At 35.5% G+C, this 13,911-nt stretch overlaps 1 protein-coding gene across 1 annotated transcript in view; it reads left to right on the plus strand.

Moving 5' to 3' along the window:
• The window catches only part of LOC474069 (multidrug resistance-associated protein 1-like), a 93,005-nt gene that overhangs the window by 63,373 nt on the left and 15,721 nt on the right, over nucleotides 1-13,911 (plus strand). The window contains 3 exon segments of the mRNA XM_009442609.4: nucleotides 3,945-4,005; nucleotides 4,545-4,764; nucleotides 11,916-12,070. Coding sequence (XP_009440884.4) covers nucleotides 3,945-4,005; nucleotides 4,545-4,764; nucleotides 11,916-12,070 — 436 coding nt within the window.

A 13,911-nucleotide genomic window follows, 5' to 3' on the forward strand; every position in this document is an offset into this window, starting at 1 on the left:
CTCTGTAATGGGATCTACTAAAATAGAATACAATAAGTCTTCCTCATGAAAAGGCTCATGGGAAAACTGTCTAGCTGCCTATCAGGAGTATGTTGAAAAGAAGGAGTAGGGGGGTTGAACCAAATAATTTCTGAAAAATTTTCCCCTCAAAGTTTAAGAATTAGAGTTAGTTTAATGACATTATTTTTCTAGCAGAACTAAAATATTTATTTCAAACTGTTTCCACATTTTTTTCTAAATTTATATTATGCCTATTAATTACTTTCTTAAATCTCTATCACTGTCTTCCCTGAATAAAATAAACTGGAAATTTTACTTTACTTTACTACCTAGGCTGCCCCCTTTTGTCTTTCATGCGCAACACTGAATCACTTTTGTCTTCCCATATGTACTCCACACTTTGTAATTTTGGGCTTAGCTCAGAGACAATGGTTTCAATATGATGATTTTACATATTTTATACAAAATATGTAAATGGATATTGTGCCAATTTTCCTGAGAATTTCTCAAGGACAGAACAAGACTCATGTTTAAAATTTCTCTACCAAGATTAAATAATTTCTCTCTTAAAAGACTCAAATAAAGCCTGTTATTCAAAACACAGCGCCTAGAACCAAATGCAAGGTATTTTTTTGTGAAAAAATGATGAATAACATTTTTGTTTGAAAAAGCAATACCTTTCTATATAGTATCCAATAAATTATTGGTTTTTGTTAGTTATATCTAATTAGGAAGGCTTAATTCCCTTTTAACAGTAGGATTTCATAGCATTTTATGTCCAGCTACATTAAGAATTAATTTTTTTGGCTTGGCATCAATGCTAAATTTGCTTATCCAAACAGAAGCCATGCCAACAGCTTGAAGGATGATGACAGTAATTAACCCAAATCATATACCAGGAGCTATTCCAATGAAAGTGTCTGTTAAATAGTGTATCTTTCTCTGATGCTGAGGCTGATCCTACAAAGGACATGCACTGCAACCTCCCACAGAATGTTTCTGGATACTAGTTCCAGAGATAGGAAGGGAAGAACTACCAGGCTGTCCAAATAAGGCATTTCTTATTCTGAAAAATACAATGGAAACCATGAAGAAATGGGGGTTTCTCATAATCTGCTGAGAGGTGTGTACATCAGTTCAGCATTTCTAGAGGTCAGTTTAATAGTGGATACATCAAATGACTTGTAATTGATCATGTCGCACGTTATCGTGTATGGGAATTTAGTACGAGAGGCAATAAAAGATGTATGAAAAGAATGGTCACTATAGCAATAAAGTAGGAAAAAAAATACAACCAGTATAAGCATTGACTTTGTTAAATAAATCATATCATGGTAAAATGATAAAATATTATGTTATATTATAAAATATAATGGTGTTATAGAAGAATATGTTTTTTATAAATTGGGTTATAAATGTGTAATTTTCTTAAAAAAGCATGAACTGGTTATAGAACAACATTATCAATATTATTAATATTGACAATCATATTAATAATTGCAATATTGACATATGTCAATATAAGAGCAATAGTAATATAAGATATATCTTATACACATTATATAATATAACATAATATAAGAGCAACATTAACAATATTATCATACCGCACACAAAGAGAGGCAAGCCTACTGAAATATTCACAAGCGTGTTACCACAGATTGTCTCTGAAATGTAGGATTGTAAATCTTTTCTTCTCCTTCTTTTCCTCTTCTCCATCTTTTATCCTTTTCCTCCTCCTTCTCCTCCTCCTTTCTTCTCACTTTTCTTCTTGCTGTTTGTTATTTTCTAAATATTTATCCAATAATATGATTCCAGAAATATTTAGAAGACGAAATTGACAAATACTTGGTGAATAGATGGAAATGTCCCATGATCAAGACAGAGGAAGTGTTGTGGCTCCTTGCAAAGCCAGAGAAAACACTAGGGGAGATAGGAAAATAAGTGGCTCAGTTAAGGTTGTCTATGATAGAAACAAGCAAAGAAAGAAAGTAGATGTCAAGAAAGCATTTGACACATGGATCTGGAGCTCAGGGAAAAGCTATGGACTGGAGATACCAATTTGAAAATCTTCCACAAAGAATCAGGTTATTGAAACTATGGGAGTGGATGAGATTGCTCAGGAGAGTGTGAAGCATACAAAGGAAATAATTCCTAGAACTGAGCCCAAGGAAACATAAACATTGGAGGGAAGACAGAAAGGAACCTAAAGAGAAACTAACGGAGGGCCAGAAAGGTGGAAAGAATATGAAAGCACAGTGGTGAAAGGAAGTGAAGAAGGAGCCCTTTAAACAAGTGAGTGGTCAACAATATTAAATGTGATGAAGAGTTTAAGTGAAATAACTTTCAAAGTGTCTGATAGACACAGCAATAAGTAGTTTACTAGCACTCTTGATGGAAACAATTTCAACCAGGTGCCAAAAACTTTAAGGAGGAAAATGTGGTTTGACAGAAAAATATTTGGCTACAAAAGGGCAGCAAAAAGTAGGATGGTAACTGAATAAGGAGAATAACTGTTGTTGTTGTTATTGTTGTCGTTGTTTTGTGATGGTTTTAAAATGAAAAGAATGTGTTGTTCTCTGTCAGCTGATGAGAAGGAGTCGGTAGAAAGGAAGAAGGTGAAGATAAGAAAAGAGAACAACTCAGTGTTTTTCAGACTTGCCTTAAGATAAGATCCCTTTCTATCATTTGTTTAAATGATAGATTTCTAGAGGAGAAGTCTTATAACCTGTATTTTTAACTGTCTGTGTTTGTTACAGGAGAGAATTGGGAAAGACTGGGTGGAATGCAATAAATGTAAAGGTTTGTTGACTGACTTCCTTGTCTTCTGTTTCCTCCCTGAAGGGGGATATGAGTCCCCTTCTGAGAGTCATGCAAGGATTTCTAGGCACTATTAAGGACCCAGGTAGAAAGAAGATGTTAAGTGATGATAGAACCAGTTTTCAGGGTTGCCTGATTTTTTGAAGCAGCACTTCACAGAAGTCGAGGTGACCAGGATTGACATGCAAGTTTTAAGAGACAGGTTAGAACTCACCTTTTCTTCATGGAAGAAAAGCAGGGAATGGGGGTTCAAAAATATTACCAAAGTTTGCATGAAATTGTAATCATGGAGAATGCAGGGAAAAGAGAGCGAATATAGGTTTGCCTGGGACTAAGGAATTCTCTAGAATTTGGATAGTCAATGCTAAAACCAGGTAAATCTCAGGTAAAGCAGGATCATTGATTATCCAAGACAGCAAAGATGATAGAAGGCTAGATTTGGGAATCTAAGTAAAATAAAAACCAAATGTAGTGAGAGTAACTGAATTTAAAACTTATAAATAGAAGAGGTTGTGATCAGAGATTGAAATACTTAGAGTTGGGTTTTCAGAGATGGGTTAGTTCTAAGTAATAAGATTCATGGTTTAAGGTCATGAAAGTTGATGGCCAAAGTGTGGTGCACATGCAGGACATGGAGCTATGAAGATCATGAAGCTGGAAAAGAGATTAAGTTTAATACAGTTTTTCATGTAATCTATGACATTACCCAGGGTGGTGGCAGAACAAAATGAGAAGAGTAACCATGATGTTAGTTCATCTTCTGACATACCAAGAAGTGAGTAGATGCGAGTCTAGGCCAGGATGAGAAGGGACAGAGTATGGTACAGCCAGATGGCATCAGTTTAAATGCTCTAAAGACTTGATTTGAGTTTAAGGGATAATTATTTAGAAGAAGCAGTTAAAAATAGACCACAAGCCCTGGCCCTAAATTATGTGGGATATGGTAGAATGAAGAGTCTCCCTCTGATAAGACCAAAAAGATGCAAAGTTATTATCAGGGAAAACCAAGTTGCTGTTAGAGTAAGGGAGTAGAGAAAGATGCAACAAAATGGTTAAGGATGTATAATTTTTTTATGTTAGTCTCATGTAAAACCTAAAAAGCAAATATTGTCTTGCTTTATCAGGCCCTCACTGGATCAAGGAAAACAGCTCTCAATGAAAAAAGAAAAGATCCCTGTTGGTGGGGTAAGCACCAGAAGAACTAATGTTATTTGCTATTAACCACCTAAAGATAAAAGTTTACCTTGCATTATTGATAAATACTATAGATTTCTCATTTAATTTGAGGAGAATTGCTATATATAGTTTGAGGAAGTTGAATGAAATGGAATTGTTGGTGATTAGTTAGGATTACACGTTATTTAGTTATGTATATTCTTTTTCACTAATGAGAGCAACTAACATTAATTGAGATTTTAAGGGTTCAGTACTGTGCTTGACACTCTACATATACTTATATGGTGACTACTGTTCTTCTAATTAACAGGTGATTCATCTGAGGATTACAGGTGTTAGTGACTTGACCAAGATCACAAAGCTTAGGAAACGTCAGAATAGGGTTTAAATTGAGGTGTGACTTTAAAGTACATCTTTGAAATGCTATATCTTACTACGTATTTAATTGATGCTAATCAGAAACTATCAATAAGGGAACTTATTCAGAAATGGCATGTCATGTTCCGGTATCTCTTGGTAATCTAATTTTATATCAATTTTGCCTTTAGTTGAAGTTCTCCATCATTCTGCAGTACCTCCAAGCCTTTGGCTGGCTCTGGGTGTGGCTGACTGTGGTCACTTACTTAGGGCAGAATTTGGTGAGCATTGGACAGAATCTATGGCTTAGTGCATGGGCAAAAGAAGCAAAAAACATGAATGAGTTCACAGAATGGAAGCAAATAAGAAGCAATAAACTTAATATCTATGGATTATTGGGATTAATAAAAGGTAAAAGAAAATGTAAAGCTGTTTCTCTTTTCTTTTTCTGACCTAATTGATTCAAACACAAACTAGTGGCATCATGTTATTTCAAATAAAATCTGGGCCATAATTTTCAAATATTTGGGGATAACTCAAATGCATATGTTTCCACTTTACCATATTTGAGAGAATAATCCAAAACTTATGGTGTCATCTACATGGCTCACATTAAATATTACACATAGTTACTTAATCTTGAAAATAATTATTTAAAAAGGTGCTGTCGTCCTCATTTTACAGCTGAGGAAACTGAGGCTTTTATGTAAAGTCATGAAAGATTCAAAAATGGCCACTGTGTATATGTGAAGGTTGTGGGTGATGTGAAGATAAATAGGTGTCTATTAAGGGATTTAAAGCCTAGTGAGCCTAGGTCACATATACAATCAAACTACATGATCAGCATTAAACACTATAAAGATAGTGAAAGAAAACACTGAGAATTCAGAGCAAGGGGAGGCTGTATTGGGTTGCCATATTAATGTGATTTCTAAGGAGTACTTGACAATTGAGGGGAGACTAAAAGGATGAATAGAAGTTTATCAGCTTGAGATCACAGAGAAGGAGAGAAAGTCATATAGGCAGATAGACGGGTGTGAGTAAAGACAGGGATGGGGAGGTAAGAAGGGATTTGGCAAGAGTGAGGGTGCCAGTTTGAGTGGTCTTCAGGTTATTGGTAGAGAAAAGTAGGGGAGCTAAAGGTGAGAAGGAAGATTGGAGATATGTCAGAGATGATCATTGTGAAGGCAAGTGGAGGATTTTGGAAAATTGATGAAGGAAGTGACATAGTTGGATTTGTATTTCAAATAATAAATTAGCAGTGATAATAAAAAGATGGGTTTTTACTGGAGGGACTAAAGTCAGAGAGACTAGAATGAAGCAGGGGTTGGTAGGAAAAGAATAATCAAGTGTATTTGGGAGTCCAGAAGAAAGGTAGTCTAGTATAGAAAGATCTCCTATCTGATCCATGGCTGTGTCACCCAAAATAACCAATAGGTAAGAAGCAGAAGAGAATTGAATAAATACCGAATGAAAGAGTGAATGAATGGCCAGAGAGCTACAATGGAATTGGATAAAAGGGATGAATAGGAAAGACATTACAGTGAAAAACCTAAGAATTGTCCATTTGAGGGTGAGTCAGGAAAGGGCATTCATTAGTCAATCATGCTTTCGAGGTTTAGGTTGGGTAACTGGGATAGCAATGATGACAAAAATAAGGAAAACAGGAAACCAGGAAAAAAAATAGGAAACCACTAATCAAACCAGAGCCTTAATTAGTGAAGGACAGAAATGGTGAGTTCATTGTTGGACACATTTAATGGGAAGTGTTGATGAATTTTTCCATTTTTTTTTCTCCAGTTGGCAGACTAAAAATGCACATCTGTAAGTCTGGAAATTAGGTTTCTTTATCTGTAAAATGAGGGGCTTAAACTGAATGATTTCTACATTTCTGTCAAATTCTAACATTCTAGAGCTCTTAGTTCTACTTACTCTTGGAATTATTCTGTAGAGATAATCAGTGAACCCATAGGAGTAGATAGGATCACCATGAATGAGGAATAAGAGCCATGAGAGTGAATGACAGATTCTTGAGGGGTGTCCACATAGAGCTGATTAGTGGACTAACTTCACAGAAATTGAACAGAGATAAGTTCCTTGTCAGATGATCAGAGGGAGAGAAGGAGACAGAACAACAGCCACAATGATATGAATGCCTGCTCCATGTCTGGAAACCCAGGCATGTTTTCATTGTTGAAGTTGAAACAAATGAAAATGCCTGTATTTGACTTGTTCTGACCCACAAAAATGGCAATTTCATACGGCTTAAGCTAACACAGTAGTTTATTTAGCATGTATCCTAATGAGGGAGCTCTGACACTCTTTACTTAAACTTTGTTACTTATGGTTTCAGTTTTATCACTTGTAAAGGATAGATATTGTTTCCTTGATTACATCAAATATGTGTAGTGCATACTCAAGAGTGCAACAAATGTTAGCTATTATTTAACAATAGAAAATATAAATAATTATGACAAAGCCCTATGACTGGTAAGTTTTGGAGCCGGATTTGCATCCATGTCCAGCTTACTCCCAAGCCAATGTTCTTAAAAACTAAATTGGCATTTACATGGCATTACATGTCCATTACATGGACATTCTACAAACACCAGATTCTATTTCAATAAGTTTGGGAAACTGAGTTCCTCCATGAATCTGAAATCTTTTTTCTTTCCTTCATTAAAGGTTTTGAGATATTCTACAATAAAATGACCTGTTTAATTCTGTTTAGCACAATGCTCCTCAAATTTATTTGACTATGATTTTTTTTTTTCCTTGTGTTGCTCATTAATATCTTGGAGCAACTTGTGTTCCACAGAATATACTTTGAGAAATTCCAAACTGTGAGCATTGCCTTCCAAGAAACAGAAAAGTATGATGTAACAAAGGCAAAAAAAAAAAAAAAAAAAAAAAATACTGTTTGAAGTAAATTCTCAGTAGTTCTGAAATGTTACATATCTATTAAAAACAAAGAAAATTAAGAAATGATTCTTGATTATAGTCAAGGAAACATGATCAAGAGAGAAATGGAAAAAGAATATAGATTGTAGTTAATTAAATAATTGTTTGGAAAATTCAAAAGTATAGTATAACTAAAGGGAAGTTTTTTTTAGAGATAATTTCTTGCGTTTGTATCAAGTGAAACAGGCGCACCTAGAGTGAGACTGGTAATAACGCAAATAAGAAAATAATAGAGCCATCTATGTGGAAGTTGTTATATCTTCATATTCATATCCATATGGGAAAACAGAGAGAGATGCATGATTTTGGTAATGGAAAATTCAGATAAAACAAAAACTATGAAACTTAGAACCTTGCTTCTCTTTTCTCCTCTCTTATTTTTACTGTCTGGCCATAGTACTGCTTGTAACTGTCTCCATTTAAAAATAGGCAGATATTATGAGACAGATTTATGTTTGTTCTGTCATTTTGTTAACATTCACTGGGAAAAGAGATGTTCATAATGAAAATGAGATATAAGAATTATCTGGAGTATGGAAGAACAGGACTTTACAATTTCTTTGCTTTTGAGTCAATGAGAGTCAGATTTATTGACTTGCAGTTTGCAACTCAGTGAGGAAGATATAGATGTAGAGGTCTCAAATTATAGCAAGAGAAACATCCATATATACATGAATCTCCATATCTCTGCATGTCACATGTACATATGAAAGCTAAATTCACACCAATTCAGTGAAATTATGTTACAGCTTTAGAGTAGATGCAATAACCTTTGAAGAACATTTTAAGTGAGTAAATAGCATTTCTATAACATATAAAGTATGAAATTTTAGTGTCCATAATATTACTTATGTAAAGTCTTAATTTTAATTAACTGTCAGTAAATATAGAAAGATTTTATAACCAAAGAAACAGATTATGAACAGTTTTATCATAAAGATTTTTTTCCTGATTGGCTTTTGTTTAGAGTGGTCTGCAGTTGTTAGAATATTAATCTTCCCTGATTTATTGCTTCTTCACATTTTTTACATTTAAAAAATTTTTAATTTTTAAGGCTTATTAAGTGCGATTGCAAATTATGTTTCCATAAGTAAGGTGAGCCTAGAAATAAAAATCTATAATTTCTGTTTTTTTTTGGCAGAACTCAGCTCTCTTATGGAACCTGATTTAATTGAGAGCAGGCTATATTCACTGACATCATCATAGCTCATTTATATTTTTTATTTTTTGGAACTTTAAAGCATAAACAGCACTTTCACATGTTAATACTAGAGGCCCACTACAAAAAATATAGAAGGCTAGCATTCAAACAAAACTGGAGAACTGAAGCTGAAAATGCTACATCCATATTTTATGACACTAATAAAGATTTTACCTCATTTTTTAAAAAAGAAATTGCCCTGAATAGTTTTTTTCCCTGAGTCTCGGCTATTTGCTTCAAATTTCTAGGACACTTGGCACATCTCTAATGTATCGTGTTTTATGTCTCACTGTTGGGAACTTCCTTTCTCCGATCCAATGTGTAAAATATAGGCACCTTATTTTCAAAGTGTGATGATTAAGGAGCACACTACTGCTTCCAGTTTAAGAGGGCTAAGTGGTTCATTTACTTTACTTACCTCACTAAATTCCACTGAAAGGACAGTGAATAAATATAAAAGGAAAGGTGTCAGGAGACTTCAGAGTAATACATTTCTATATACGGGAATATATACGGGACAGAAAATGAAGGGTAGAAGAAAACCTGTAGCCAGAAACAGATACTGGAGAAGCTGGAACAGAAGAGGGAGATGTTCAGTTGAGCCATGGAAAAACACTAAACTTATGTTCACAGGTACAGAGAGAAGAATTGAGTTTCATGGAAGTAATCAAAGTAATTCATTAGAACATTGTTCTAATGGCCCATCAGCCTCTTTTAGAACAACACTGCTACCACCACCAATGTATACAGCCACTGTGATAGTAACAGTATGATGAAAACTAGAAAGCTGATGTTTAAAGAGGAAATTAGGGTTTCTAGCATGTGTGACACAGATAGAAGGAAGCCTTCTTATTGTGGCTTTTGGAGAAGGCTCAGCCAACGTGACTTGCATCCCAGTATGAAGCCTTTCAGGGTCATACCTTCCAACTTAAGCAGAACTTGAAGCAAACTCTTCCATTCAGGGGAGAGAAATGTTGGGGGAAATTAACATATGCAACGGCAGAAGAAAGTCACATCAGGTACCTATATTAATTAACCATGTCTTTGTCTCGTATTTTTAAACTGACAATGCCCATCCAGGGAATACATTTCACTCAAACCAACAGCATAAATAAAAGTCAACAAATACAGCAGTCAGGCCCAGAAGTAAAACAACAATATGTGGAATACAATTAGACCTTCAAAATGTCTAATTACTGCTTTCAGAGATTCAAAATATTGCATCCATGAAGTCAATGTGCAATGTGCTAAAATAAGTTCAGCCTGAGAACAAGAAAGCTCTTGAAAACATTTTAAAAGGTTGTACAAATGTAACATAAGTTAGAAGAAGTTATCCCAAATGTACATTATAAACAGAGATGGAAAATGAAAGATAAGAAAAAATTACAGGTACAGTTCAAGAAGTTTAACATGTATATAAAAAGAGTTTCAGTAAATGGGGAAAAAAATACTAAGTACATAATATTTTTAAAAAATACTTCCTGGCTGGGCGTGGTGGCTCACGCCTGTAATCCCAGCACTTTGGGAGGCCAAGGCAGGTGGATCCTGAGGTCAGGAGATCGAGACCAGCCTAGCCAACATGGTGAAACCCCGTCTCTACTAAATATACAAAAAATTAGCTAGGCGTGGTGACGGGCGCCTGTAGTCCCAGGTACTCGGGAGGCTGAGGCAGGAGAATGGCGTGAACCCGGGAGGCAGAGCTTGCAGTGAGCTGAGATCGCGCCACTGCACTCCAGCCTGGGCGACAGAGCGAGACTCCGTCTCAAAAAAAACAATAATAATAATAAAATAAAATAAAAAATAAAAAATGAAAAACTTCCCACACTGAAGAATAGAAATGCCTGTTCCAGCAACCATTCTAGTTTAGAGCAGGAAGACCGAGAGTCCCAAGGCAGTAGTTTATGTTGCAGAGGGCTGGTGCTAAATAAGATTAAAGAAACAGTAGGATATTTGATGAGTTTGAGTGTATTCAGAAGAGACTTTTGGCTATTGAAGTGTTTGGGAATAAATTAGCCCTAGTTACACAGAAAATTAAGCATACAGAAAAATAGTGACACAAGCTACATATTTGGTGACCTTCATGAGCAATATGTGTTTATTGAATATTTGAGAAAAAATGGGTAATCTATTGGAAGGGAATAGGGAAGTAGGGGAGGAATGGAGGAAAATAATAGAACACACTTAAGACTGAGAAAGCTAATAGCCATATGATATATTATTCAAAAATATAAGGAAATTAGCTAAAAGAATGTAAGATGGTGAGAAGCAACTAGTTTGTTTTGTTTTGTTTTGTTTTAAACATGATACCTGCAAAGGAACAAGGATCATATTGGCAACACACTTTTATTAGCAGTTTTGTATGCTAGAGTGCAATGGAACAGTTGTGTATCTGTTAAGACTCAAGAGCAAACTGGCTTAAGTAACATGGAAGTGTATTGACACCCAAAGGTAAAATGCCCAGGCATCAATTTTTAAACACACTTGATCCAGAGGTTCAAATAAAGTGTTCACAACTCTCTTAATTTTGCAGATCTACTTATTTTGTGCTGGTTGGTTTTGTTCCCAGCCTTCACATATTGATGGAAATGTATCTTTCAAAGAACTTTCTTCTGTTTCTATGTGTGCTAATAACTGTTTTTCAGCTTCTTCCACTAAAGCTGCAAGTTTACCTGCCAAGTAGCTAATGCAAGAACAACCCTCCCATCAACCACTTCTCAGGAGCTTAGGACACCAAAAGAATTGTAGCCCTCACTCATTTTATGTGTCCACTGTGGGTCAGGAAAGGGACTCTGCTTATCCTACGGACTCCAGCTGAGGAAACGAGCCAAGCACCATTTTAAATGCTGGCAGGCACTGTGCAAAGGGAATAGGACTGACACCAGCAATTAAATGTTCTAACTCGGAAGTGTCATGTATCATTTCTCTTATAATTCATGGTTCAAAACTATTCATTTGGGTGTATCAACCAAAAGGGGGCCAGAAAGTTCAACTCTACTATGTACCAAGAACCTGAAAGAATGGAAATATTTGGCTAAAAGCACTGGTAACTAACATATTGTCCCACAGAACATCATAAAGGTAATAGGTTGCTAAACTTCCGTGCATTAGATCGACTTTTTATCTTCTGTACATTTCTGTGTGGAACCTATGACCACAAATGGGAGTGTTCTGCTGTAGGAGCAGCATGGCAAAACATCAGAAATGTGTATTTATTTCACATACATCATATGTTTATATTTATTTTAGTCTACAATTACACATTTTAGGTATAATATTTGAGTTTTCAGTTAAAATAATATAAATAGCTTTTATAATTAATCTTTTTACAGCAATCTTTTGAAAGCTAAAACACAAATTTCCTTATATTGTTAATGTAACTGTGATAACTATGTGTGTTTAGGTCTTTTTGTCTGCTCTGGAGCCTATGTAATCACTAGAGGATCCCTGGCTGCCTCTCGAACCATGTATGTTCAACTGTTAAATAATGTACTGCACCTCCCCATCCAGTTTTTTGAAACAAATTCCACAGGCCAGATCATCAGTCATTTCACCAAGGTAAGCAAAGACACACCTTATTAAATAGCATACATAAAAGTGACCCATATTTAGTACCTTATATGCTCACCTGTACAAAATATTATGTGTTTTATATAGATTTCATTGTTAAGTATATTTCTAAGCGTTAGGACGTATATAATCGATGTACCAACAGAGTCACATTTTGTACATATAATTAAAATAACACTGAAAAATTACTTAAGAATCCAAGAAACACATGCTTTGAGATGTACCACTCTAATTCTTACACACTTCGAGTTTGAGAATCACTGCTTTAGGCTAAGAAGGGAAAGAAAATGTAAGTCGGTCAGGCACGGTGGCTCACGTCTGTAATCCCAGCACTTTGGGAGGCCGAGGCGGGCGGATCACGTGAGGTCGGAAGTTCGAGACCAGCCTGACCAACATGGAGAAACCCTGTCTCTACTAAAAATACAAAATTAGCCAGGCGTGGTGGTGCATGCCTGTAATCCCAGCTGCTCGGTAGGCTGAGGCAGGAGAATCGCTTAAACCTGGGAGGCGGAGGTTGTGGTGGGCCGAGATTGCGCCACTGCACTCCAGCCTGGGCATCAAGAGCGAAACTCCATCTAAAAGAAAGGAAGGAAGGAAGGAAGGGAGGGAGGGAGGGAGGGAGGGAGGTAGGGAGGAAGGAGAGAGAAAGAAGAAAGAAAGAAAAACAAAGAAAGAGAGAGGGAGGGAGGGAAGGAGGAAGGAAGGAGAGAGAGAGAAAGAAAGAAAAAAAGAAAGAAAGAAAGAGGGAAAGAAAGAAAGAAAGAAAAAATGTAAGTCAATGTGGAGATATCTAGACTTTAAAAACATCCTGCCTTTAAGAAAACATAACGTCACTTATGGTGAATGGGGAATGAGTTGAGATTTTCAGAGTGTCTCTGCTTATCTGTAGGAGTTTTCTCATTGTGTCTACTATAAAATGTTTCTAATAGAACTGTCCAATAAAGATAAAATGCAAACCACGTATGTGATTTTAAATTTCCTGGTAGCCATAATAAAGAAGTAAAAGAAAACACAATGGAAAGAATTAATTGTGATAATACATTTTATTTAACACAGTATATCCAAAACATTATTCCCAACTGTAATTAATATAAAATTATTGATTAAACTTTATACTTTTTTGTACAAAGTATTTTAAATCTGGTTTTTATCACGTGCTTATAGCATATCTCAATTTGCAATAGCCACATTCCAAGTGTTCAGTAGTCACATATTGCTAGTGGTCCCTATATTAAGATGCGCAAGTCCATAACCTCAAAGTGTATAAACACATTTCTATGTATATGTAAAAACATGGTGGGTGTATAAAGGGAAGTGAAGATAAAACACAAAAACATAAATGAAAGTACCTAACATAATAAATTTCTAATGTAATATTAAATCAAGCTTAATTGTACCAAAGTACAGACTGTCTTTTGAAAAATTATAGAAGAATTTGATCACCACCATTCTGTTTCTCCCAGAGGACATTTCTGACTACAACCCTACTGATTTATTATCATTTTTATATAGTAAAATTTCAAATGATTGAGTCTTAAGCAGATGGGAGTACAGGCAGGTAAATTCAAAACAGGAAATTCCATGTGAATACAATACTGTTACATTGTTTGGTATATGAAATAACCAGGGAACTCCCAAAAGAGGGTAGAATTAACAAAATTTCATCTCTATTTTTTATATCAGTTTTGTCCTGAACTGAGTAGTTCATCCAGTCAAGGTTCAGTGTCTTAGTATTCCCTGGCATCTCTCAGGTGATACCTTGTGCCACAAACAGATTAAGTTATATGCAACAAAGTGTAAAACAGGCTGGGTGCGGTGGCTCACGCCTG

This window comes from Pan troglodytes, chromosome 22 (genome assembly GCF_028858775.2).
Source record: "Pan troglodytes isolate AG18354 chromosome 22, NHGRI_mPanTro3-v2.0_pri, whole genome shotgun sequence".
Classification (NCBI taxonomy): Eukaryota; Metazoa; Chordata; class Mammalia; order Primates; family Hominidae; genus Pan; species Pan troglodytes.